Raw genomic sequence first — 26,574 nt, 5'->3', positions numbered from 1 at the left:
GGACCACGTTACTCAAAGATTTAAGACTTTAATTAATAATCTGAAAAAAGAAGTCAGGAAAACATAAACTTCAAGTTCTCCAGGTTATTTACATCATACTACGCTAATTTTTATTATATTTACAAAATAATAAAAACATGTGAGTTGTAAGTAATAAAAAACTAATAATCAGCAATAATTTTTAAAAATATAAAATGTTAATCACAATGCTACTTATTCTTACCTCTGAACTATAATCATCTGCTGTGGTTGAAATTTCACTTTCCGGCTAAAAAAGAAAGCAAAAACTGATTATTTAAGGTCTTTCTAAAACTCTATGGGGTCTATGGGGTCACACTAGTCGGACATGACTGAAGCGACTTAGCAGCAGCAGCAGCAGCATGGCAAAATAACATCTAAAATTTATGACTAGACAATTTTCTAAGTATAAGAGTATCAAGATGCACTTTCACACAGGTTTTTCACATAGTACAAATCACTTCTAAGGAAAGAGGACCAAATAAGATATCATCCTTCTAATTCCTATACTTCTTTTAAATAAAATAGTCCTAAATAATTACTCAAAAACGTTCAATTTCCCTAATATAAAGAATCATCAACCTTGGTACTAGAAAAATAGTAACAACTTGAAGAAAATTACCAACTTCTGTTGTTATTAACACTGTTGCAGATTACAAAAAATTTTAAAACATTTCTGCCTCATCCTCATATCCCTGGTATTTGGGTAAGAAGTGAGTGGCTTTTCCAAGCTTCCCTCAGCTTAGAAGTACTCAGAAGAGTCAAGGAGAAAACCCAAATTTTCACTGCTTTCACTGTCTAAGAATCTAATTTTAGAAGTGAAAAAAGAGACCTAGATATTTCTTTTTTCATTCAACAAATACAAACCATACCTGCACTCAATATAGGAGCACCGAAATGAACAGAACAAATACAAACAGACATAAAGGGAGAAACTGGCGGAATATAATAATAGAAGACTTTAATGCCCCACTGACATCAATGCACAGGTCTTCCAGGCAGAAAATCAAAACACAGTAGAGATCACAAATGACGCAACAGAACAAGTAGACTTGATTGATATTTTCTGGACAATACATCTCCAAAATACACATTCTTTTTTCAGCACATATAAGCATTCTCTAGGACAGACCACATACTAAGACACATGGTAACCTTGGACAAGGGACATCAAGAAGATCCAACCAGTCCATCCTAAAGGAAATCAGTCCTAAATATTCACTGAAAGGACTGATGCTGAGGCTGAAGCTCCAATACTCTAGCCATCTGATGCAAAGAACCGACTCATCTGTAAAGACCCTGGTGCTGGGAAAGATTGAAGGTGGGAGGAGAAGGGGACGACAGAGGATCAGATGGTTGGATGGCATCACCGACTCAGTGGACGTGAGTCTGAGGTAAGCTCCGGGAGTTGGCGATGGACAGGGAGGCCTGGCATGCTGCAGCCCATGCATGGGGTCACAGAGTCAGACAAGACTGAGCAATGGAACTGAACCGAAGCCTAAACATATTTAAGAGGACAGAAATTATTTTAAGCATCTTTTGTAATCACAACAGCATGAAATTAGAAATCAACTCCATCTTTTTTTTAAATCACAACAGCATGAAACTAAAAATCAATCACAGAAAGATAAAAGGGGAAAAAATGATTATAGGGAGACTGAACAATATGCTGACATAAAGCAGGAGATGGTTAAGACTGAATATCTACATCTTAGGAATCAGTGAACTAATATGGATGGGAATGGGTGAATTTAATTCAGATGACCATTATATCTACTGCTGTGGACAAGAATCCCTTAGAAGAAATGGAGTATCCCCCAGAGTCAACAAAAGAATCTGAAATGCAGTACTTGAGTGCAACCTCAAAACTGACAGAATGATCTTGGTTCACTTCCAAGACAAACCAACCAAAATCACAGTAAACCAAGTCCATGCCGCAACCTCTGATGCCGAAGAAGCTAAAGTTGAACAGTTCTATGAATACCTACAAGACCTTCTAAAACTAACACCAAAAAAGATGTCCTTTTCATCACAGGGGACTGGAATGCAGTAACAGGTCAAGAGATACCCAGAATAATGTGCAAGTCTGGCCTTGGTGTATGGGGCAAAGGCTAAGAATTTTGTCAAGAGAACCCATAGGTCATACCAAATACTCTCCTCCAACAAAACAAGAGACAACTCTACACATGGCATCACCAGATGGTCAATACTGAAACCACATGGATCATGTTCTTTGCAGCCAAAGGTGGAGAAGCTCTATATAGTCAGCAAAAGACCTGGAGCTGACTGTGGCTCAGATCATGAGCTCCTTATTGCAAAATTCAGGCTTAAATTGAATACAGTAGGGAAGACCACTAAGCCATTCAGGTATGATCTAAATCAAATCCCTTACACAGTGGAGGTGATGTATAGATTCATGGGATTAGATCTAGTAGACAGAGTGCCTGAAGAACTATGGACAGAAGTTCTTAACACTGTACAGTAGGCAGTGACCAAAACCATCCCAAAGAAAAAAGAAATGCAAGAAGGCAAAGTGGTTGTCTGAGGAGGCTTTACAAGTAGCTGAGGAAAGAAGAGAAGTGAAAGCCAATGGAGAAAGGGAAAAATACACTCAACTGAATGCAGAGTTCCAAAAAACAGCAAGGAGCGATAAGAAAGCCTTCTTAAGTAAATAATGCAAAGAAACAGGAAAATGATTGAATGAGAAAGACTATAGATATTTCTTCAAGAAAACTGGAGATCTCAAGAGAACACTGCATGCAAGGATGAGCATGATAAAGGACAGAAATGGTAAGGACCTAACAAAAGCAGAAGAGATTCAGAAGAGGTGGCAAGAATACACCGAAGATTTATACAAAACAGATCTTAATGACCCGGACAACCATGACGGTGTGGTCACACACCGAGAGCCAGACACCCAGGAGTGTGAAGTCAAGCGCATCTTACAAAGCATCACTACAAACAAAGCTAGTGGAGATGATGAAATTCCAACTGAGCTGTTGGAAATCCTAAAAGATGCTGCTGTTAAAATGCTGTGCTCAATATGCCAGCAAATTTGGAAAACTCAGCAGTTGCCACAGGATTGGAAAAGGTCAGTTTTCATTCCAATCCCAAAGAAGGAAAAGAAGGTAGAAGGTAGTCACTCAGTTGTGCCTGACTCTTTGCGACCCCATGGACTGCAGCCCACCAGGCTCCCCTGCCCGTAAGATTTTCCAGGCAAGGATACTGGAATGGGTTGCCATTTCCTTCTCCAGGGGATCTTCCCAACCCAGGGATCAAACCTGGGTCTCCCGCACTGCAGGCAGATTCTTTACCAACTAAACTACAAGGGAAGCCAAAGACGAGCAATGTCAAAAAATGTTCAGACTTCCATACCATTGTGATCATTGCATATGCTAGGCGAGGTGATGCTCAAAATCATTCAAGCTAGCCTTCAGCAGTATGTGAACTGAGAACTTCTATATATGCAAGCTGGGTTTCAAAGAGACAGAGGAACCACTGATTAAATTGCCAACATTTGCTGGATCACGGAAAAAGCAAGGGAGTTCCAGAAAAAACATTTATTTCTGCTTCACTGACTACACTAAAGCATTTGACTGTGTGGATCACAACAAATGGCGGAAAATTCTTAAAGAAATCAGAATACCAGATCCCAACACCTGTCTCCTGAGAAACCCACATGCAGGTCAGAAGCAACAGTTGGACCTGCACATGGAACAATGGACTGGTTCAAAGTCAGTAACGGAGCACATCAAAACCATATTGTCCCCCCGCTTATCTAACTTACATTCAGAGGACATCATGCGAATGCCAAGCTGCATGAATCACAACATAAAATCAAGACTGCTGGGAGAAATATCAGCAACCTCAGACGTGCAGATGATACCACTCTAATGGCAGAAAGCAAAGAGGAACTAAAGAACCTCTTGCGTGCTTAACCGTTCAGTCATGTCGGACTCTTTGTGGACCCATGGACTGTAGCCCGCCAGGCTCCTCTGTACATGCAATCCTCCAGGCAAGAATACTGGGTGGGTAGCCATTCCTTCTTCAGGGAATCTTCCCCACCCAGGGATCGAACCTATGCAGGTGGGTTATCACCACTGAGTCACCAGGGAAGCCCCCAAAGAACCTCTTAATGAGAGTGAAAGAGGAAAGTGAAAAGGCTAGCTTGAAACTCAACATTCAAAAAACTAAGATCATGGCACCCAGTCCCATCACTTTGTGGTAAATGGAATGGGAAAAAGTGGAAGCTGTAACAGATTTTATTTTCTTGGAATCCAAAATCACTGCGGATGGTGACTGCCGCCATGAAAGTAAAAAACACTTGCTCCTTGGAAGGAAAGCTGTGACAAACTTAGACAGTATCTTAAAAAGCAGAGACATCACTTCATTGGCAAAGATCCATGTAGTCAAAGCTGTGGTTTTTCCCACAGTCATGTTAGGACGTGGAGCTGGATCATAATGAAGGCTGAGTGCCAAAGAATTGATGCTTTGGAATAGTTGTGCTGGAGAAGACTCTTGAGAGTCCCTTGGTCTACAAGGAGATCAAACCAATCAATCTTACAAGGAAATCAACCCTGAATATCACTGATGCTGAAGCTCCAATACATTGGCCACCTGATGTGAAGAGCTGACTCACTGAAAAAGTCCCTGATGCTGGGAAAGACTGAAGGCAAAAGGAAAAGGGCGTGGCAGAGGATGAGATGATTAGACAGCATACCAACGCAGTGCACATGAGTTTGAGTAAATTCGGGGAGATGGTGAAGGACAGTGGAGCCTGGCGTGCTATACTCCATAGCGTTGCAGAGTCAGGCACGACTTAATACTGAACAATAACGACAAAATAAAATGCTTCTAAAAAACCAACAGGCTTCCCTGGTGATCCAGTAATTAAGGATTTGCCTGCCAATGCAGGGGACACCAGTTTGATCCCTGCTCCAGGAAAGATTTCACAGGCCGCAGGGCAAGTAAGCCTGTGTGCCACAAGTACTGAGCCTGTGTGTGCTCTGGAACAAGAGATGTCACCACAGTGAGAAGCACACATGCTGCAACCAGGGAGGAGACCCCCACCTGCTGTAAGCAGAGAAAGCCCTTGCATTGCAATGAAGACCCAGTGCCGCCAAAAATAAACATAAATTTTAAAATTTTTAAGAAAAGTAATGGCTCAATAATGAAATCGAAGAAATTAAAAATACTTGAGACATCACTTCTTGGCCTTTTGGCTAAGATCAGGTGTAAAAAAATACCTCAAGACAAATACAATGACCACGCAACCACGAGATACAGCAAAAGCAGTCCTAGCTAACAGTGACACAGCTTCCTCAAAAACAAGAAATTTCTCAAGTAAACAACCTGCCACCTAAAGGAATAAGGAAAATAAGAAAAGCAAAACCTAAAGTCAGCAGACGGAAGGAAACAGTGAAGATCAGAAATAAAATAAATAAAATAGAAATTTAAAAAACAGAAATAATAAAACCAAGAGCCGTTTTCTTGAAAGGACATGATCGACAAACCTCTGGCAGGGATCAGCAAGAAGAGAAAGGACCCAAATAAAATAAGAAATGAAAGAGGAGAAATAACAACTGATACCACAGAAACACAAAAAACCTTAAGAGAACACTACCAACAATTCTATGCCAACAAATTGGACAACCTAGAACAGACTAGTTCCTAGAATCATACAGCCCACCAAAACTGCATCAAGACAAAGAGAGAATCTGAACAGACTTATCTCCAGAAGTCAAACAGTAGCTGTTAATTAAAAAAACAAAGCAACATGCCTGCAAACAAGCTGGATGGCTTCACTGGGGAACTGGTAAACAAGCTATTTACACCACTCCTTCTCAAACTCTTCCAAAAGATTAAAAGGAGAGGAACACTCCCAAAGTCACTGTTTTGTCACACGAGTGTATGTTCCTCGGTTCTTTGTCTCGTCACAACAAAGATTTGGAGCGATGGACGTTAAAGCCCTCAGCGCGTCACAGCTCTCGGGTCTTGGACAAACTGTGTTATAGCTCCTAGGCAAATCAGTGTTACAGCTCTATTTTATTTAGAAGCCAGCAGGAGAATCCATCCTTGAAGCGTGAGGGCATGCCAACCCAAAGACTCGAAGAGAAGAGAGCGGAGGAGCACATGGGCGAGATAGAGAAAGAGAGGGAGAGAGAGAGAAAGAGTGCTCACATGCGGGAGAGAGAGAGAGAGAGGGAGAGAGAGAAAGAGCACGCGCACACGGGACAGAAAGGGAGAGAGGGAGAGAGAGAGAGCGCAGGCATGCGGGGGAGAGAGAGACAGAGGGGGAGAGAGAGAAAGAGCACGCGCACGTGGGAGAGAGACAGAGAGGGAGAAAGTGCCGTGGCTCCTCCTTTTATGTTTTTTTCCTCCACCTGGGCCTGCCCTATGCAAATTGGGCTTAGCCAGGAGTGCTGCTTGTTCTACCTGAAGTCTTCACTCTGGTCCTCGGACCTTCCTTGTCTTTTAGCCACCGCCATTTTGGACTCCTTTTCCCTATTCTACCTACCTAACAGTATGAAGCCACCATTACCTCTACACCAAAACCAGACAAAGATACAAAAAAGAAAATTACAGGACAAGACCTTTGATGAATTGCCTTCCCAAGGGATAAAAAGAGAACATTTCATGCAAAGACGGGCACAATAAAGGACAGAAATTGTATGGACCTAACAGGAGCAGAAGATATTAAGAAGAGGTGGCAAGAATACACAGAAAACTGTACAAAAAAGATCTTCATGACCAAGACAATCATGATGGTGTGATCACCAACCTAGAGCCAGACATTCTGGAATGTCAAGTCAAGTGGGCCTTAGGAAGCATCACAATAAACAAAGCTAGTGGAGGTGATGGAATTCCAGTTGAGCTATTTCAAATCCTGAAAGATGATGCCGTGAAAGTGCTGCACTCAATATGCCAGCAAACCTGGAAAACTCAGCAGTGGCCACAGGACTGGAAAAGGTCAGTTTTCATTCCAATCCCAAAGAAAGGCAATGCCAAAGAATGCTCAAACTACCACACAATTGCACTCATCTCACACACTAGTAAAGTAATGCTCAAAATTCTCCAAGCCAGGCTTCAGCAATACATGGACCGTGAACTTCCAGATGTTCAAGCTGAATTTAGAAAAGGCAGAGGAAACAGAGATCAAACTGCCAACATCCGCTGGATCATCAAAAAAGCAAGAGAGTTCCAGGAAAACATCTATCTCTGCTTTATTGACTATGCCAAAGCCTTTGATTGTGTGGATCACAATAAACTGTGGAAAATTCTTCAAGAGATGGAAATACCAGACCACCTGACCTGTCTCTTGAGAAATCTGTATGCAGGTCAGGAAACAACAGATAGAACTGGACATGGAAGAACAGACTGGTTCCAAATAGGGAAAGGAGTACATCAAGGCTGTATACTGTCACCCTCCTTATTTAACTTATGTGCAAAGTACATCATGACAAACACTGGGCTGGGTGAAGCACAAGTTGGAATCAAGATTGCCGGGAGAAATATCAATAACCTCAGATATGCAGATGACACCACTCTTATGGCAGAAAGTGAAGAAGAACTAAAGAGCCTCTTGATGAAAGTGAAAGAGGAGAGTGAAAAAGTTGGCTTAAAGCTCAACATTCAGAAAACTAAGATCATGGCATCTGGTCCCATCACTTCATGGGAAACAGATGGGGCAACAGTGGAAACAGTGTCAGATTTTACTTCTGGGGGCTCCAAAATCACTACAGATGGTGACTGCAGCCATGAAATTAAAAGATGCTTGCTCCTTGGAAGAAAAGTTTGAGCAACCTAGACACCATATTAAAAAGCAGAGACATTACTTTGACAACAAAGGTCCATCTAGTCAAAGCTATGGTTTTTCCAGTAGTCATGAATGGATGTGAGAGTTGGACTATAAAGAAAGCTGAGTGCCAAAGAATGGATGCTTTTGAACTGTGGTGTTGGAGAAGACTCTTGAGAGTCCCTTGGACTGCAAGGAGATTCAACCAGTCCATCCTAAAGGAGATCAGTCCTGAATATTCATTGGAAGGACTGATGCTGAAGCTGAAACTCTACTACTTTGGCCACCTGATGCAATGAACTGACTCACTGAAAAAGACCCTGACACTGAGAAAGATTGAAGGCAGGAGAAGGGGACGGCAGAGGATGAGATGGCTGGATGGCATCACTGACTCAATGGACATGAGTTTGGGTAGGGTCCGGGAGTTGGTGACGTACAGGGAAGCCTGGCGTGCTTCAGCCCATGGGGTCACAATTAGTCGGACATGACTTAGAGACTGAATTGAACTGACCTTTGACGAATATAAATTTTAAAATTCTCAACAAAACAAGCAAACCAAATCCACTAACACATTAAAAAGGACCATGCAACGTGTTTAATTTGGATTCATCCCAGGTTCACAAGGATGGTTCAACAGACGCAAATCAATTAATGTGATACACCGCATCACAGAAAAAAGACAAAATACGTATGATTATCTCAACAGATGCAGAAAAAGCATCTGATATAATTCAACATCCATTCTGTTTTTTAAATTTTTGACTATTTTATATTGGATTATAGTTGATTAACAATGTTGTGTTAGCTTCAGATGTACAGCAAAGTGACTCAGTTATATTAATATAAACTCACGCATCCGTTCTTTCTCAAGTTCTTTCCCATTTAGGTTATTAGAGAATATTGAGCAGAGCTCCCTGTGCTATACCGTAGCTCCTAGTTGGTTGTCTATTTTAAATGTAGCAGAGGGTACACGGTAATCCCAAACTCTCTCTCTATTCCTTCCCCTCACACCAGTCAGAAGAGCCATCATCACAAAGTCTACAAACAGAAAATGTAGCAGAGTGTGTGGAGAAATGGGAACCCTCCTACACAGTTTATGGGAGAAAGTAAACTGGTAGATACTATGGAGAACCATATGGAGGCTCCTTGAAAAATTAAAAACAGAGCTACCATTAAGATCCAGTAATACCACTTCTGAGCATATAACTGCAGAAAACCATGGTTCAAAGGATACAAACACTCCAATGTTCACTGCAGTGAAACTGCCAAGACATGGAAGCAACCTAAATGCCCACTGACAGAGGAACGAATAAGGAGGATCTGGGCAGCCAGTTCAGTCGCTCAGTTCAGTTCAGTTCAGTCACTCAGTGGTGTCCGACTCTGCGACCCCATGAATCGCAGCACGCCAGGCCTCCCTGTCCTTCACCAACTCCCAGAGTCCACCCAAACCCATGTCCATCGAGTCGGTGATGCCATCCAGCCATCTCAGCCTCTGTCATCCCCTTCTCCTCCTGCCCTCAATCTTTCCTAGCATCAGGCTCTTTTCCAATGAGTCAGGTCTTCCCATTAGCTGGCCAAAGTATTGGAGTGTCAGCTTTACCATCAGTCCTTCCAATGAACACCCAGGACTGATCTCCTTTAGAATGGACTGGTTGGATCTCCTTGCCGTCCAAGGGACTCTCAAGAGTCCTCTCCAACACCACAGTTCAAAAGCATCAATTCTTTGGTGCTCAGCTTTCTTCACAGCCCAACTCTCACATCCATACATGATCAATGGAAAAACCATAGCCTTGACTAGACGGACCTTTGTTGGCAAACTAATGTCTCTGCTTTTCAATATGCTATCTAGGATGGTCACAGCTTTCCTTCCAAGGAGTAAGCGTCTTTTAATTTCATGGCTGCAGTCACCATCTGCAGTGATTTTGGAGCCCAAGAAAATAAAGTACATATATGTAATGGAATATTACTCAATCACCAAGAAGAAAGAAATAATGCCCTCTATGCCAGCTCTGATGGACCTGGAGATTATTATACTAAGTGAAGTTAGAGAAAGACAAATACCATACGATGTCACTTTTATGTAGAACCTAAAAAATAATGATATAAATGAATTACAAAACAGAAGCAGATTCGTAGACTCAGTGATTATAATTTGGTATCTTCTGACTGGTATGAGGTGCTATCTTACTACAATTTTGATTTACATTCCTCTAATAATTAGTGATGCTCAGCATCCTTTCATATGTCTCTTAGCCATGTGTGTATCTTCTTTGGAGGTATGTCTATTTAGTCCTTTGCCTAGGTTTCATTGGTTTGTCTTTTTGGTATTGAGCAGAAAGCTATTTATAAATTTTGGATATTAATCCCTTATTGGTCACATTATTTACAAATATTTTCTCCCATTCTGTATTTTGTCTTTTTGTTGTATTTATGGTTTCCTTTGCTGTTCAAAAGTTTCTATGCTTGATTAGGTCCCATTTGCTTATTTTTGCTTTTATTTCCATTCCTCTAGGAAACAGATCAAAAAAGATTGCTACAATCTATGTCAGTTTCTGCCTACATTTTCCTCAGCTTTATAGTACCCTGTTTAATATTCAGGGTCTTTTATCCATTTTGAGTTTATTTTTGTGCAATATCCATTCATGATAAAAACTCTTATCAAAGTGGGCTATGACAAACCCACAGCCAACACAACACTTAAGATGATTACCATACGATCCGGCAATCACACTCTCGGGCATGTATCTGAAGAGAACTCTAATTCAGAAAGATACGTGCATCCCTAACGTTCCCAGCAGCACTATTCACAACAGTCAAGACACGGAGACGACCTAAGTGTCCATCAACAGAAGAATGGATACAGAATTTGATACACACACATACACAGAACACAGAATATTATTCAACCATAAAAAAATGAAGTAATACCATGTGCAGCAACATGGATGGGCCTTGAGATTATCTTACCAAAAGAAGTAAGTCAAACAGAGAAAGCCAAAGATCATACGATACCACTTTTAAAAAGACATAAATGAACTTATTTACAAAATAGAAGGGAACTCATAGAACACAGAAAACAAACATGGTTACCAAAGAAGGCAGGAGAGAAATTAGAAGTTTGAGATTAGCAGATACAATCTACTATATATAAAATAGACAAAAAACAGGTCCTACCGTGTAGCACACAGAACTATATTTTATACCTTGTAATAAACCAAAGTGGAAAAAATATGAAAAAGTGTACCTAAATATATATGTATATATATGTATAACTGAATCACTTTGCTGTACACCAGAAACTACACAACACTGTAAATTCGCTATACTTCAATTAAAATAAATTTGACTCATGGGTTCCACCCAGACTTGCTGAATTAGAAATCTGCATTTTAAAAAGATTGCACACATGATCTGTATACACACTGAAGTCTGAAGAGTATTCCTTCAAAATGGGGAAAGATAACAAAGTACCTGTCCAATGACCCCCACAAAAAAAACACCCAAAAAACAAAACAACAACTAAACAACCAAAGAAACCAAAACCCATAAACAACCAAATATAAAGCATCACTGTCTCCCTTCTCACCTACACTTAGAGAAATTTTACTCAGCTCTCAAGACCAAGTTTCAAGTCCATCTCCTCACTGATGTAGTAACTGATGCCAGGAACAGAAATAATAAGCTTACTCCTATTCTAAAATCCTGTAACTGACATTCGTGGCCCTCTTGTAAATCTAATATACTTTCATGATGTATGCTCTCTTGGTTTGTTCACTCACTGAAGTCTTTTAAATGGACTACTGACTAAATGCATGAAAATGAAGTTCCTCAGTCGTCTCCAACTCTTTGTAACCCCATGGACTGTTACCTATCAGGCTCCTCCAACCATGGGATTTTCCAGGCAAGAGTACTGGAGTGGGGTGCCATTTCCTTCTCCATGGGATTTCCCTAACCCAGGGACTGAACCCAGGTCTCCTGCACTGCAGGCAGACACTTTACCACCTGAGCCACATACTGCGTACTAAACACTGTGCTACTGAGGATAAAATGGTGAACAAGACACTCTGTACTGGAAATGCTAAAATTCCAGTGAAGGGCCCAGGTATTGATTTGTCCAGCAGAAAATGAAAATATTCTTCAAATCAAATCAAGCACCCCAGTTGTCATATTTTATTACATAAAAGATCCAGACTTCAAAAAAAAATTATCCAGAAAAAGGAAATCTGGCCCATATCCAAGAAAAACAGGAGTCAGTAGAAACTGTCCCTAAGGAAACATAGATATTGCACTTATTAGACAAAGATTTTAAGTTACATATTTCTTAAGTCACATAAATGGAGGAAACAATGCCTAAAAAAACTAAAGAAAATTATAAGAACAATGCCTCACTAAATAGGGAATATTAACAAAAAAAGAACATATAAAAAAACAAATTCTGAAGTTAAAAGTAAAATAACTGAAATGTAAAATTTACTACAGGGGTTTAACAGCAGATCTGAGGAGGAAGAAGAATCAGTAAATTTCAAAAAAAGTTCAACTGAAATTACCCAGTTTGAGGGAAAAAAAAGAATTTTTTTAAAAAAAGAACAGGGACTTCCCTGGTGGTCCAGCGGTTAAGAATCTGCCTTGCAATGGAGGGGACATGGGTTCAGCCCCTGGTCAGGGAAACCGAGATCCCACACGCTGGGAGGCAACCAAGCCCGTGCACCCTGGAGTCTGTGCAATGCAACTGGGAGGCTGCGTGCCACAGGGGGAAAGCCTGCGTGCTGCAACCACGACCCGACGCAACCGAGTAAGTAAATAAAGAGAACGATCATCAAAGGTCTGTGCAACAATACCAAACATACTAACAGATGCATAATGGAGACGCGGAAGGAGAAGAAAGCGTGGGAAAGGGTATTTGAAGATATAATGGCTGAAAACTTCCCAAATCTGATGGAAAACATTCATCTACGTATCCAAAATGCTCAAAAAACTCTAAGCAGAAAAAACTCAGTAAGATCCACGCCTATGATGAACAGCAAATCTCTATGACATCTCTGACTCTTGACTGAGCCTATACATCTAAACCCTATCTCCAGCTAAGTACGGCAGCGCACAACCCACCCTACAATCGTCCTATGCCTTGGCCAACACTCTTCCTCCTTAGCATCCCACAGTTCTCTAAGCTCGGTCTTAGTTGGAGTACCACCATTCCACCCACCACCCAACCCACTCTTAACCTCTCCCTCGTCTCCTTATTCTTGGAAATTCCATCATCAATGGGGGGAAGGAAATTAGCATTTATTGAGGAAAACTTCCCATGGGCCAGGTGTAATCTCCCCTGCTTCACCCTTACCACCACCCTAAGGGGTCACTTGGATATCCATTTAAAACTAAACTACTTAAGGCTTCCAAAACACATCACACTGTTTCATGTCTTTGAGAATGCTGATTCTTTAGCACAAAGGTTGTCTGTCCTACTTCTTTGCCTCTAGCTAATTTGAACTCACACTTCAAGACCTGGTTCTATTATTTCTTCCAGGAAACTTTCCCAAGTAACACACACAAGACCAATTTGGGGCTCCCCCACATCATGGCACTTTAGGGCACCATATGCATTGCTGTTAGCACAGCTCTCGTCAGACTACTTAACCTGTCTTACGTCTACCTTGCCCACTAGACTGACCTTCCTAAAGTACAGAGACTGTCATATTTATCTTTGTATCCTTTGTGCTCAATCTTTGGTGTATTACAGTTGCTCAATAAATGTGTATTGAATCGAGCTCACAAAAATCACACAGGATATTAATGAGTGATGTTATTACAATAACTTTATACTTAGAATGCTACTGTTTAAAAATCGAGATGAATACTTACTTCAACAGAGAAGACCTGGTCACATTTAACTATTTCTCCACTGTGCAGAGTTCTCGTTATTGTGGATTCAGGAGGCACGGCTGTTCCTGATCTCTGAGAATTACTTACACACGTCTCATCACTCTGCGTTTGCTCAATGTTTATAGCATGGTATGCTGACACGTCATGTTTACTGCTTGAAGTTTTTCTCTTTTTTTTCTGCTTCTTAGGATTCTGCCCATCAGACTGAGCTTTCCTTTGTCGAAACTGGGCCAGCTACAGAAAAAAAAAAAAAATCATTGTTGTCAAAGATAATTTTTCTTTATCACCACTAAGAAAAAAGTAGCTTTGGAGTCATTTTCTTTAAAGGATCAACCCATCACTAAAATGATGATAAAATAAAGGACAATGGATACTATCTTTAATATAAAAATGACTGCTGAATTGCAAAGAAAGCAGGTATTTCTGAATGAATGCTATTCAAATACTGAGAAGAACTGAAAATATGTCTAAAGAAAGAAATTAGCCCAGAGTTGGGGAGAATAAAAAGAACAAAAAACAGGTGCCCTCATTCATTGTTCAGTAAAACTATAATCTCTGGATACGAGATTATATGAAAACACAGGAAATCTAAATGCATTTGCCCTATGGAATTTCTGCAAATTCTACTTACATATTCTAGTAAATGTAATTATTTTATGCAAAAAGCTTTAGCTATACAAATGATCAATGTAGTCTTATTTATAGTGGGAAAAATTATAAATATGTTTATCAATACTACTGTATCAAACAATAGTGCCTCCCAGCCCTTAACCATCTGCATACCATATTCAGGGTTTCTGTCATATTCCAGTTGTCACCTAGACTTACCACTGACTTAATATGTTTAACTAGTGTATTTTTCTTATTCAGATTTATTTTAAAAGGAGACTTTGAATCCTTGACATAAAAGACAATGTCATTTGAGTTAAAAAAATAGAAAAAAATTAATACAATAAAAAATATAACTATATTATTAAAATTTTAGCTAGACATTGCTGAAGGTTCTAAGAGAAAGAGACAAGTGTTAGTGAGGTGCTAAGAATCTATTAGTACCAGACAGACTTTTGGCTTGTCATAAGCAGATAGATTTAAAGAAACCTAGAAAGTAGTTAACCTTTTTTTAACACTACTATCTACTGTTATTTATTTAATGCTAGATCAACAACATATCACCTAAAATATCTCATCACTATCTAAATCAGAAGTATAGATTATACACTTTGGCCAATACTGGATTAATTAAAATAATACTAATGTTCAGTTCAGTTCAGTTCAGTTCAGTCGCTCAGTTGTGTCCGACTCTTTGCGACCTCATGAATCGCAGCAAGCCAGGCCTCCCTGTCCATCACCAACTCCCGGAGTTCACTCAGACTCACGTCCATCGAGTTAGTGATGCCATCCAGCCATCTCATCCTCGGTTGTCCCCTTCTCCTCCTGACCCCAATCCCTCCCAGCATCAGAGTCTTTTCCAATGAGTCAACTCTTCGCATGAGGTGGCCAAAGTACTGGAGTTTCAGCTTTAGCATCATTCCTTTCAAAGAAATCCCAGGGCTGATGTAAATCATTATTAATATTAAAATATTAATGTAGATCATTATTAATAAATGTTTAGACACAGCAGTAGTAAGAGGAAAATTATGCGCATCTCTTTTAACAAAGATAAGAGAGGCCTCAGGCTCATCACCTTCAACAGTTTTATCTACCTTAAAATTTAATAATATTATATATATAGGAATAAACACTGGAAGAATATAACCATAACAACTTTGGTCTATCTCTAGAGATTACAGCTATTTTTCCTTATGCTCACATGAAATTTCCTTTTTGCTGCAGTAAGTCTTCTAAATTTTATATAAAGCAACTATTAACTACCACTCAATCATATGAACTCAATCATTCTGAAAGAAAAGTATAAGAACAAGTGTAAGCCCTTTTGCCTTAAAAAGAGGAAATAGATGAACATATTAATACATAAATTAGAACAATTGCAAAGATGGTCAGTAAATGTCTAAGGATATAAAGTATTAAAGAAATCTTGATAATGCTTGATATCATTAACTATCAAATTATGTGACAGCTATTAGGATAACATATAGCATATGTTATACTTTTGTTTGCTGTAGATAAAGAGAAGTTAATAGATAAGTACTATTTACTTAACAAATGTCCAATTAGTAAGTGAGAAATATCTAATCACTGACCTTGTAGAACATAAAAATACACCACATTTAAAATTTTCCCCCAGCTGTTGAGCAACTATTCAGTTATTCTGCTATCTGCTTAAGGAATAGATGCAAGACTAGCTGCCTCTATTTGTACACTATTAAGCTGTTGGAATGCATGTAAACTACTTTGGATAGGAAATTCATTCTTAAAAGTAATTCAACTGAAACACTATTACGTATTATCTGTAAATAGAATCAGAAGTCTAGGCATATCATTTTAAAAGGATCCCTCAGAAAGAATGCAAAAGCAAAAATGTGTTAATAATGACATTCTTGATATTTAAAAAAAATATTCAGACAGCAGAGGATACCAGGACAAAGATGATTTTGCTTAAAATTCTATCTCTGTAGGGTTATATATAAAATTTATACTTAATGTTTATACACACAAATATATAACAAAAGAAAATTTTTGTTAAAATAATGTACTATAAAAAGATTTTTAAAAACCAAACAAACCTCTGAGACAACAGTATCCATTATTAAATGATTCTAGTGAAAAAGTTAATAAAAGATAAGGAATAAAAAGTAGAAGTTTTATTACTGTGTTTAGAACTAATCACTTCTAAGGACAAAAAATTACCAAACACTGTTTCAGGTCTATGTTATTGATTAAATGAAGTCATATTATTTTTTCACAACAATTAACCAAAAGGTAAACTCCATGAAGGTAAGAACTTTTGTTCACTGCTATATATTCAAAACCTACAGCAGTACTCAATAAATAAAGGTTGAGTGGAAAAAAGATTATGCATTTTTTTTTTACAGAAAAGTTAACATTGAGGAATCATTTTAAGCACTGGTCCACAGAAACTAAGATGATATAAAAGATTCCACTACCTAAAAAAGTTCCATGGTCTCAGAATTCGAAGTGGTAATTAAATGAATTAAAACATAAAATATTCCCTCTCACAATAATCTCTGTACTCCACTAAACAAAACAAATAGAAAAACCAAACAAACAACAAAATTAAATTCTCAGAAAAAAAATACCCATAATAGCCTTTTAGGAAAACTTCTGTTTGGTAAAAACGTGAGAAAGAAAACAAGATTACATCATAAATAGCTATCAAAGTTATTTTTTATCTTAAACCTTAAAAATGGCAGATAAGCAAAAATCAGAAAGTCTATTCAATTGCTAATCATCTGATGCTGAAATGATACACTTTATATTACTGGAAAAACATTTATTCTAAAACATGCTGGAAATTCAGACTACAGCCATCTGTGTTTGTCATTTGGAAGCCAAATATAAAAATGTTAACATATGTAGGCATGGAAATAGCTGCAAGATTTACTGGAAAGAGATTATGTCCATATACACTTGTCTTTCAAAACTAATTCGGATCTCAGGCAAATGTCTTACCCTAACCAGAACACGAATAAATGACTAAACAAAAATGACTAAGAGTTTATTCCATAAACTCAATTTTTATTTATAAATGAATATTCTCAATAAAACAAGGAGATTTTTAAATGATGTTTAAAAAAAAATGCCAAGTTTCTATAAATGTCACTTCAAAAAAAGTACTAACTGGAACTGTTTTTGTCAGATATGTATGTGCGAGGCACTAAGCCAGATATAAGTCAAAACACACAGTCCTAACTGTAGGGTCTTTTAGTCTAGGCCAGTGTTCTCGCCTGGAGAATCCCAGGGACAGAGGGGCCTGGTGGGCTGCCGTCCATGGGGTAGCACCGAGTCGGACACGACTGAAGCGACTTAGCAGCAGCAGCAGCCTAATATTCCACAGAGCTGTGAGAAACAAGAGAAGAGTTAAGAGTACAGTTCTGTACACTCAGCAGTCCTATAGATCTACAAGGAGGTAGTATGGGAACATCTCTTGTCCTGATTTTCTCAAAGAAGGCTTTCTGTAAGAGGCGAGGTTGCAGAGTTTTATAGCTGCGAAGGAAATAACTTGGTATGTGACGGACAGTAGTGAGTCGTTCATTTACTTAAAAATATTTATGGAATGCCTACCACATGTCTGCCCTGTGCCAAAGGCAGAGGAGGCAGCGATGAGATGACACCAGCCCCGCTCCCCTGAACTGTAACCCAAGGAGGAAGAGCAAATAAGCAAATGTAGACAAATACAGAAATGTATCACTTCAAGAGACAGAAAGCGTTTAGAAGAAAAAGTTTAAGTACCAAAGAAAGTCTAAAACAGAAAAGACTTCATTTGTATGGGAATGCAGGGAGGAGTCATGAAATATCTTACAAAGAATTTGAAAGCTGAGATTTGAGGACAAATATGAGTTACTTCTCCAAGAGTAAGGAGCAAAACAGAACACAAACATGTGATTCCAAATTCAGTATTCTTTCCATTATACCAATGCGCATCACATGCATTCACTCTTTTCCTTCACTGGTCTACATGTGAAAACACTTAAAATAAGCAGGTGACATACAGTTTTGTACTCCCTTCTCAACTTTGAACCAGTCAGTTGTTCCATGTCTAGTTCTATGAACAACCACTGCTTCTTGACTAGCATACAGATTTCTCAGGAGACAGGTAAGGTGGTCTGGTATTCCCAACTCTTCAAGAATTATCCACAGTTGTAATCCACACAGTCAAATGCTTTAGAGTAGTCAATGAAGCAGAAGTAGATGTTTTCCTGGAATTCTCTTGTTTTTTTCTATGATTCTATGAATGTAAAGTTGTATACTGTCACTCTGCTTATTTAACTTATATGCAGAACACATCACGCAAAATGCCAGGCTGGATGAATCACAAGATGGAATCAAGACTGCCAGGAGAAACAGCAACAACCTCAGACAGGCAGATGATGCCACTCACACGACAGAAAGTGAAGAGGAACTAAAGAGCCTCTCGATGAGAGTGAAAGAGGAGGGTGAAACAGCTGGCTTGAAACTCTACTATCCTGGCATCTGATCCCACCACTTCACGGCAAATAGAAGGGGGGGGGAGGAGGAAGCAGTGACAGATTTTATTTTCTTCGGCTCCAAGATCACTGTGGACCCTGACTGCAGCCATGAAATTAGGACGCCTGCTCCTTGGAAAGAAAGCTATGACAAACATACACAGCATATTAAAAAGCAAAGACATCACTTTGCTGACAAAGGTCCATGTAATCAAAGCTATGGCTTTTTCAGTAGTCATATATGGATATGAGAGTTGGACCCTAAAGAAGGCTGAGCATCAAAGAACTGATGCTTTCGAATTTGCGGTGCTGGAAAAGAGTTGGGAGTCCCTTGGAATGCAAGGAGATCAAACCAATCCATCCTAAAAGAAATCAACCCTGAATATTCACTGGAAAGACTGATGCTAAAGCTGATGCTCCAATATTTTGGCCACGTGACACAAAGAGCTGACTCACTGGAAAAGACCCTGATGCTGGGAAAGACTGAAGGCAAAAGGAGAAGGGGCAAGAGAGGATGACATGGTTAGACAGCATCACCAACTCAATCAACAAAAATTTGAGCAAGCTCCAGGAGAAAGTGGAGGATAGAGGAGCCTAGTGTCCCTAGGGTCACAGAGTCAGACAACTGAACAGCAACAATTAAAAACAGTAATATTAAAATTAGAACAGGAGGTTAAAGGCATGAACAAATGAAATCAACAAAATAACATATACTTTTTTTGACAACACTAGGGGAAAAATACACACACACACACACACACACACACACACACACATATGCACCCCCAAAAGATTATAAAGTGTTTTAAAAACACTATCAACTTTCTCTAGTTTTCAAAAACAGCTGTAAGTAGAGTTATTTTCTATATTTTTACTGTAGAAAATTTTAAAAATCATTAATTCTAATTATGGTGACTATTTGTACTTGTTGGTATGGTCTTTAAATCTTTGTGATATTCCTTAATGAATGCTGCATAAGCATGCTGTACAAGCTATTACAACAAGACTCCACGGGCTTAACTATGAAAACAAAAAGAAGATGAACACAGTTGATGGAAAGACAATTCGTATGCAGAGCTGAAGTGGAGCAACTGAAAGCAAAAAAGACAAAGGCAACGGTTTAAAGACGCGCTGAAGAATATTTTCCAACACCACCACAAAGATGCAAACTGCTGGACAATAACAGTGCCAAACAGGCCCGAGGAGATCAGATGTGAAGAAGACCCGTGGAGCCAACAGGCTAATTTATACCCTATAACCTCATTCAATGCAGAATTTTTCTTAAAGTTTTGGAAAACTTTTGCATCTAAGAAAAAAGATTCTGCAGCCTAAAAAGTTTTCTTAACTTTGCACATTTTACCATATTTCACCGTCTGCCACACAGTAGGCCCAGATACTTTTTTGAATGCAAGTAATGTTTCAAGAAGAATACAGACTACATACAATAGAGTACTGGACTGTTGTGTCTATACAGACTCTGAGAAGCTAGCTGTGCGACACTGGACAAGCCACTTACCTCAAGAGAACTCAGCTTTTTCAACTTACAAAGAAGAGGAAGGACAGAAGGATCTCTTAAGACTTCTTTCAGTTTTACCATATAATCAGAACAAAACAAAAACACTAATTCAAAAACATACATGCACCCCAATGTTCTCAGTAGCATTATTTACAACAGCCAATATATGGAAGCCACCTATGTGTCCACCAACAGAAGACGGGCTAAAGAAAATGGTGCACACACACACACGGCTAAAGAAAATGGTGCACACACACACACACACGGCTAAAGAAAATGGTGCGCACACACACACATGGCTAAAGAAAATGGTGCGCACACACACACACGGCTAAAGAAAATGGTGTACACACACACGGCTAAAGAAAATGGTGTACACACACACGGCTAAAGAAAATGGTGCACGCACACACACGGCTAAAGAAAATGGTGCACACACACACACCACACGGCTAAAGAAAATGGTGCACACGCGCACACACACAGCTAAAGAAAATGGTGCACGCACACACACGGCTAAAGAAAATGGTGCACACACACACACCACACGGCTAAAGAAAATGGTGCGCACACACACACACACGGCTAAAGAAAATGGTGCACACACACACACACGGCTAAAGAAAATGGTGCACACACACACACACAGCTAAAGAAAATGGTGCCCACACACACACACACACACGGCTAAAGAAAATCGTGTACACACACACACACAGGACTATTACTGAGCCATAAAATATGGACTTCTGCCATCTGCAACAACATGCATGGACTAGAGGGTGTTACGCTTACTGAAATAAGTCGGAAATAGACGAATACCCTAGGCTATCACTTATATGTGGAATCTAAAAAATAAAACAAACAGATGAATATAACAAAACAGAAACAGACTCAGATACAGAGAACAAATCCGTGGTTACCAGAGGGGAGAGGAACAAGATACAGGGGTAGAGGATAAAAAAACGTACAACTACTGTAAGTAAGACAAGGATGTGTTGCACAGCACAAGGAATATACACAATATTTTATAATAACTTTAAGTGGAGTATAAAAATACTGAATCTCTCATGTACACTTGAAACTAATATTTTAGATCAACTATGTCCATTAATAAAATTTCTTTCAGTTTTTAATGCCTATTTTAGAAAAACTTCTTTCAATTGTTTCTTTTTCTTCTTATTCCCTGTACTATCACTTAATTATACAAGAGAAAAACTACAATTCTACATTATAAGATTTTAAACCATTGTTTGAAAAAGCACTTCAATAAACAATATCTATTACTAAAAGATCCCAAATGAAAAAAAAAAGATGGAGAATAAAAAGTGGAATGATTACATTATAGAGTTTAGATCAAACTTCTACGTGTATAAAATTATGAAAATACTGTTTAGGCTTCATACATATGAAGTACACGATGTAAAATTATTACTACAGAACAAATAACCAGAAGACAGCTCCAGGAGGGCAGGAATTTTCATCAAAATCAAAGGCTACTCTAAGTCTCAAACAGTGCTTATACACAGGTTCTCAATAAACAAACACCTGTTGAGTCAAAGAAAAAAAGGTTCCCTTATACACAGGTTCTCAATAAACAAACACCTGTTGAGTCAAAGAAAAAAAGTTTTCCTTTTTTTTTTTTTTACACAAAACAGAGGCACCAATAAGCAATAATTTTAGGTTTATTCCTAAAAAAAAAAAAACTAAACTGATATATCAAGTCCATGGTTACATTACTGTACAATCATACAAGTAATATTATGCAGCTGACAAAGACAATGTTTTCCTAAAAAATTTAATGTGAGAGAATGCTCTCAACATAAAGTCAGGGGAGAAAAGAAGCCAAAATTACATACAGAGTATGACACAAGTTTAAACATATACACAGAAACGAAGAACCAACAAACTGTCAACAGTAATTAATTACAGGTCATGAAAGTATGGGGAAACAGTGACAGACTTTATTTTCTTGGGCTCCAAAATCACTGCATAACGGAGACTGCAGCCATGAAATTAAAAGACGTTTGCTCCTTGGAAGAAAAGTTATGACAAACCTAGGCAGCATATTAAAAAGCAGAGGCATTACTTTGCCAACAAAGGTCTGTCTAGTCAAGGCTATGGTTTTTCCAGTAGCCATGTAAGGATGCGAGAGTTGGACCATAAAGAAGGCTGAGTGCTGAAGAACTGATGGTTTGGAACTGGGGTGTTGGATAAGACTCCTGAGAATCCTTTGGACTGTAAGGAGATCAAACCAGTCAACCCTAAAGGAAATCAACCCTGAATATTCACTGGAATGACTGATGCTGAAGCTGAAGCTTCAGTACTTTGGCAATCTGATGCCAACAGCCTACTCATTGGAAAAGACTCTGATGCTGGGGAAGATAGAAGGCAGGAGGAGAAGGGGATGACAGAGGAGATGGCTGGATGCCATCACCGACTCGATGGACATGAGTTTGAGCAAACTCCAGGAGCTGGTGATGGACAGGGAAGCCTGGCGTGCTGGATGGGGTCGCAAAGAGTCGGACATGGCTGAGCAACCGAACAACAACAGCAACAAATGAGAGTATGGGTAATTGTTTCCTTTTTTAAAGATTTTCACTGCCTCCCTCCCTCCCCCAAAGATCTGTAAAGACTATTCATGATTAAAACTTTGGGCCCATATGTTAATATCATTATTTTTAAATGATATAATACAATTACACATCTACCAAAAATTTCATCCCAAAAGACAGAAATAAGGCAGAAGTCCCAGGAACTACAGTCTCCTGCACCTGACCTCTTTCATCAGCCTCTCCAGACACCCTCACATCCCGCAAGCTGGCTCCTAGCAGTGACAGGCGGTTACACATCGCTGTTCAGATGCTACCTGGTGGCGGTGGAGGTTCAGTCGCTCAGTCGTGTCTGTGACTCTTGCAACCCCAGGGACTGTAGCCCTTCAGGCTCCTCTGTCCATGGGATTCTCCAGGCAAGAATACGGAGTGGGTTGCCATGCCCTCCTGCAGGGGACCTTCCCGACCCAGGGATTGAAGCCGGGTCTCCTATACTGCAGGCAGACTCCTTACCACCTGAGCCACCTACTTCTGTCTCACTTCACTGTCACCGCATTCACTGCTAACAGTGAATGGTGAGAACAACAGCACTATGCCCAACCTTATCTAGTCTCTGCACAGTATAAAGTTTAATCTCATTAAAAGCAAATACATGAATAGCAGTTCATGTAAAGGAGAATCTCTAAGACAAGATACATCTGTAATGGATGCCATCATGCTCAGCAGCATAAATACATCCCAGACTATCACCTGAGGTTTCTTCATTTATGAACCATAAGGAATGGACTATTCCCCTTCATGGATCACAGCTAGCATGGTTATGTTCACGATCCTTCAAGCTAGGCTTCAGCAGTATGCGAAACAGGAACTTCCAGATGTACAAGCTGGGTTTTGAAGAGGCAGAGGAACCAGAGATCAAATTGCCAGCATTTGCTGGGTCATGGAGAAAGCAAGGGGGCTCCAGAAACACATTACTACTTCTGCTTCATGGACTACACTAAAGCCTTTGACTGGGTGGATCACAACAAACTGTGGGAAATTCCTAAAGATATGAGAGTACCAGACCACCTGACCCGCCTCCTGAGAAACCTGCATGCGGGTCAGGAAGCAACAGTCAGAACCGGACACGGAACAATGGACTGGTTCCAAATTGGGAGAGGAGTATGTCAAGGCTGTGTACTGTCACTCTGCTTATTTAACTATGCAGAGTACATCACGGGAAATGCCAGAATGGATGAAGAACAAGCTGGAATCAAGGTTGCAGGAAAAATATCACCAACCTCACATATGCAAATAATACCTCTCTCATGGCAGAAAGTAAAGACGAACTAAAGAGCCTCTTGAGGAGGGTGAAAAAGGGCTTGAAACTCTACATTCAAAAAACTAAGACAATGGCATCGGCCACGCCACTTCATGACAAATAGCTGGGGGAAAAGTGGAAGCAATGACAGGTATTATTTTCTTGGGCTCCAAGATTACTGTGGATGGTGACTGCAGCCATCAAAGTAAAAGGTGCTTGCTCCTTGGAAGAAAAGCTAAGCCAAACCTAGACAGAGTATTAAAAAGCAGAGACATCTGCCGACAGAGGTTTGTCTAGTCAAAGCTATGGTTTTTCCAGTGGTCATGTATGGATGTGAGAGTTGGACCATAAAGAAGGCTGAACACTGAAGAATTGATGCTTTTGAACTGTGGTGTTGGAGAAGACTCTTGAGAGTCCCTTGGACTGCAAGGAGAGCAAACCAATTAATCTTAAAGGAAATTAGTCCTGAATATTCACTGGAAGGACTGTTGCTGAAGCCAAAGCTCCAATACTTTGGCCACCTGATGCGAAAAGCTGACTCACTGGAAAAGATCTGAATGCTGGGAAAGACTGAGGGCAAAAGTAGAAGGAGACAGAGGATGAGATGGTTAGATGGTCACTGACCAAATGGGCATGAATCTGAGCAAAGTGGGGCTTCCCTGATAGCTCAGTTGGTAAAGAATCTGCCTGCAACGCAGGAGACCTGTGTTCTATTCCTGGGTTGGGAAGATCCCCTGGAGAAGGGAAAGGCTACTCACTCCAGTATTTTAGTCTGGAGAATTCCATGGGTTGTTATAGTTCATGGGGTCAAATACTGAGCAACTTTCACTTTCAGGGAGATAACCAAGGAAGGGGAGCCTGGCGTCCTGGCGCCCATGGGGTCGCTAAGAGTCAGACACGACTCAGCGACTAAAAAACAACGATGGACTATCAATCTCTCTTATATGCAGTTTTTGTAGGAAACACTGACTTAAAAAAATAAAAGAACTGCCGTAGCTGGTCACTTCAATGGCCCACCTTGTGAGGTACCCGGTACACAGCAACAGCTCCAGGGGATACGTCAGAGCTCATCCGTGATGAAACTGGGTGCACAATAAACACACAGACACCAGCTGGCTGTTGGTTTTGTTTCCTCTTCCCATCTCATTCCACAACACAGTCACTACTCTCCGCGGCCTGAAGGACCATGGGGTTATGATCTCTGCACACCTCTAGGCCCCTGGCACACGCTATGCCTCAGAAAACGAGCTCAAGTTAACACAGCACCAGTGTTTGTAACAGTGAGAAAAACTGCAAACAACCCAAATGCTCATTAGTATGAGAATGCTAAATGAGGTAAATTCTTAATAATGGAATAGTATGTGCAATACTGAACAAAAAGAAAATCTCTGACTGCTTATAATATCGTTAAGTTCAAAAACAGCAAAACTAATACAATGTTTAAGTAAACATATGTAGTATAGAAAAACAAGGCACTAATAAAGAAAATTCAGAATTGTGATTGCCTGAGGTGGGGAGGGGGTAAGATTAGGATGGGAAAGGTTTCAGAAGTATTTAAATGTGCATATTCCTTAAACTGGGTGATAGGCATAGAGGTAGTTTTTTAAAAAATCATTTTCTTATCCATATATTTTATACGTATTCTTTTGTAGGTGAAACATATTTAAGTATTTCTGAGGAATGCAGAATTTCCTGCTGAGGAAACCGGCCAGTGCTCAGAGATCTTACCGCCCAGGACACCCCAGCTGATCCTCCCCCTCTTGATTTGATGAGAAAAGAGGCAGTTGATGAGATTTTTCTCTTGGAATTAGAGAACAAAGAGTTAGAAAAGATGTCTAGAAAGTAACAGGGAGGAGATGAATCTTACTGAAGGATCCTACAATCAGTGCATGATGCAATAATCAAATAAATATCCCTAAATCACTCACAAAGTACATTTATGTATCAACCTACTAGTCATGTTGCAGACTGAAATATTTTTGTTCTCTATCAACAAAGACAGATTTTCCTTCTGACATGAAATCATCCACACATCTTTAGTTGCACACCAAGTAAAGTAGCTGGCATATAAGAGTTCACGATGTATAATCAACTTAGTTTTGCAGAATCACGCAAAGCAGCTTTGTCAAGTGGGACCCAAAATTTATCGCATATTGAGGATCTTTATAAAATAGCGAGTCCTGGCTCGCACCCCAGATTTTCTGATTTGGAGATGGAGTGTGACTTAGGCTTTGAAACTGTTTTAAGCTTTCCAGATGCTTCTGCTACTGCTGCTGCTGCTAAGTCACTTCAGTCGTGTCTGACTCTGTGTAACCCCATAGACGGCAGCCCACCAGGCTCCTCCGTCCCTGGGACTCTCCAGGCAAGAACAGCAAAGTCTGGGAACCGCTAAGCTAGATGCTTACTCT

General features: G+C 39.7%; 1 protein-coding gene across 1 annotated transcript in view; it reads right to left on the bottom strand.

Annotated features, from left to right (window-relative positions):
• Positions 1-23,166, bottom strand: part of AKAP9 (A-kinase anchoring protein 9) — a 153,202-nt gene extending 130,036 nt beyond the window's left edge. Inside the window, exons 1-3 of the mRNA XM_052639055.1 lie at positions 23,026-23,166; positions 13,673-13,927; positions 224-268 (exon numbers count right to left, since the gene is read on the bottom strand). Of these exons, the coding sequence (XP_052495015.1) occupies positions 224-268; positions 13,673-13,927; positions 23,026-23,166 (441 nt within the window). The remainder of the gene's footprint in view (positions 1-223; positions 269-13,672; positions 13,928-23,025) is intronic.
• Between the last annotated feature and the right edge of the window lie 3,408 nt (positions 23,167-26,574).

This window comes from Budorcas taxicolor, chromosome 4, assembly GCF_023091745.1.
Source record: "Budorcas taxicolor isolate Tak-1 chromosome 4, Takin1.1, whole genome shotgun sequence".
Taxonomy (NCBI): Eukaryota; Metazoa; Chordata; class Mammalia; order Artiodactyla; family Bovidae; genus Budorcas; species Budorcas taxicolor.
This window is presented reverse-complemented; position numbering and strand designations above follow the sequence as displayed.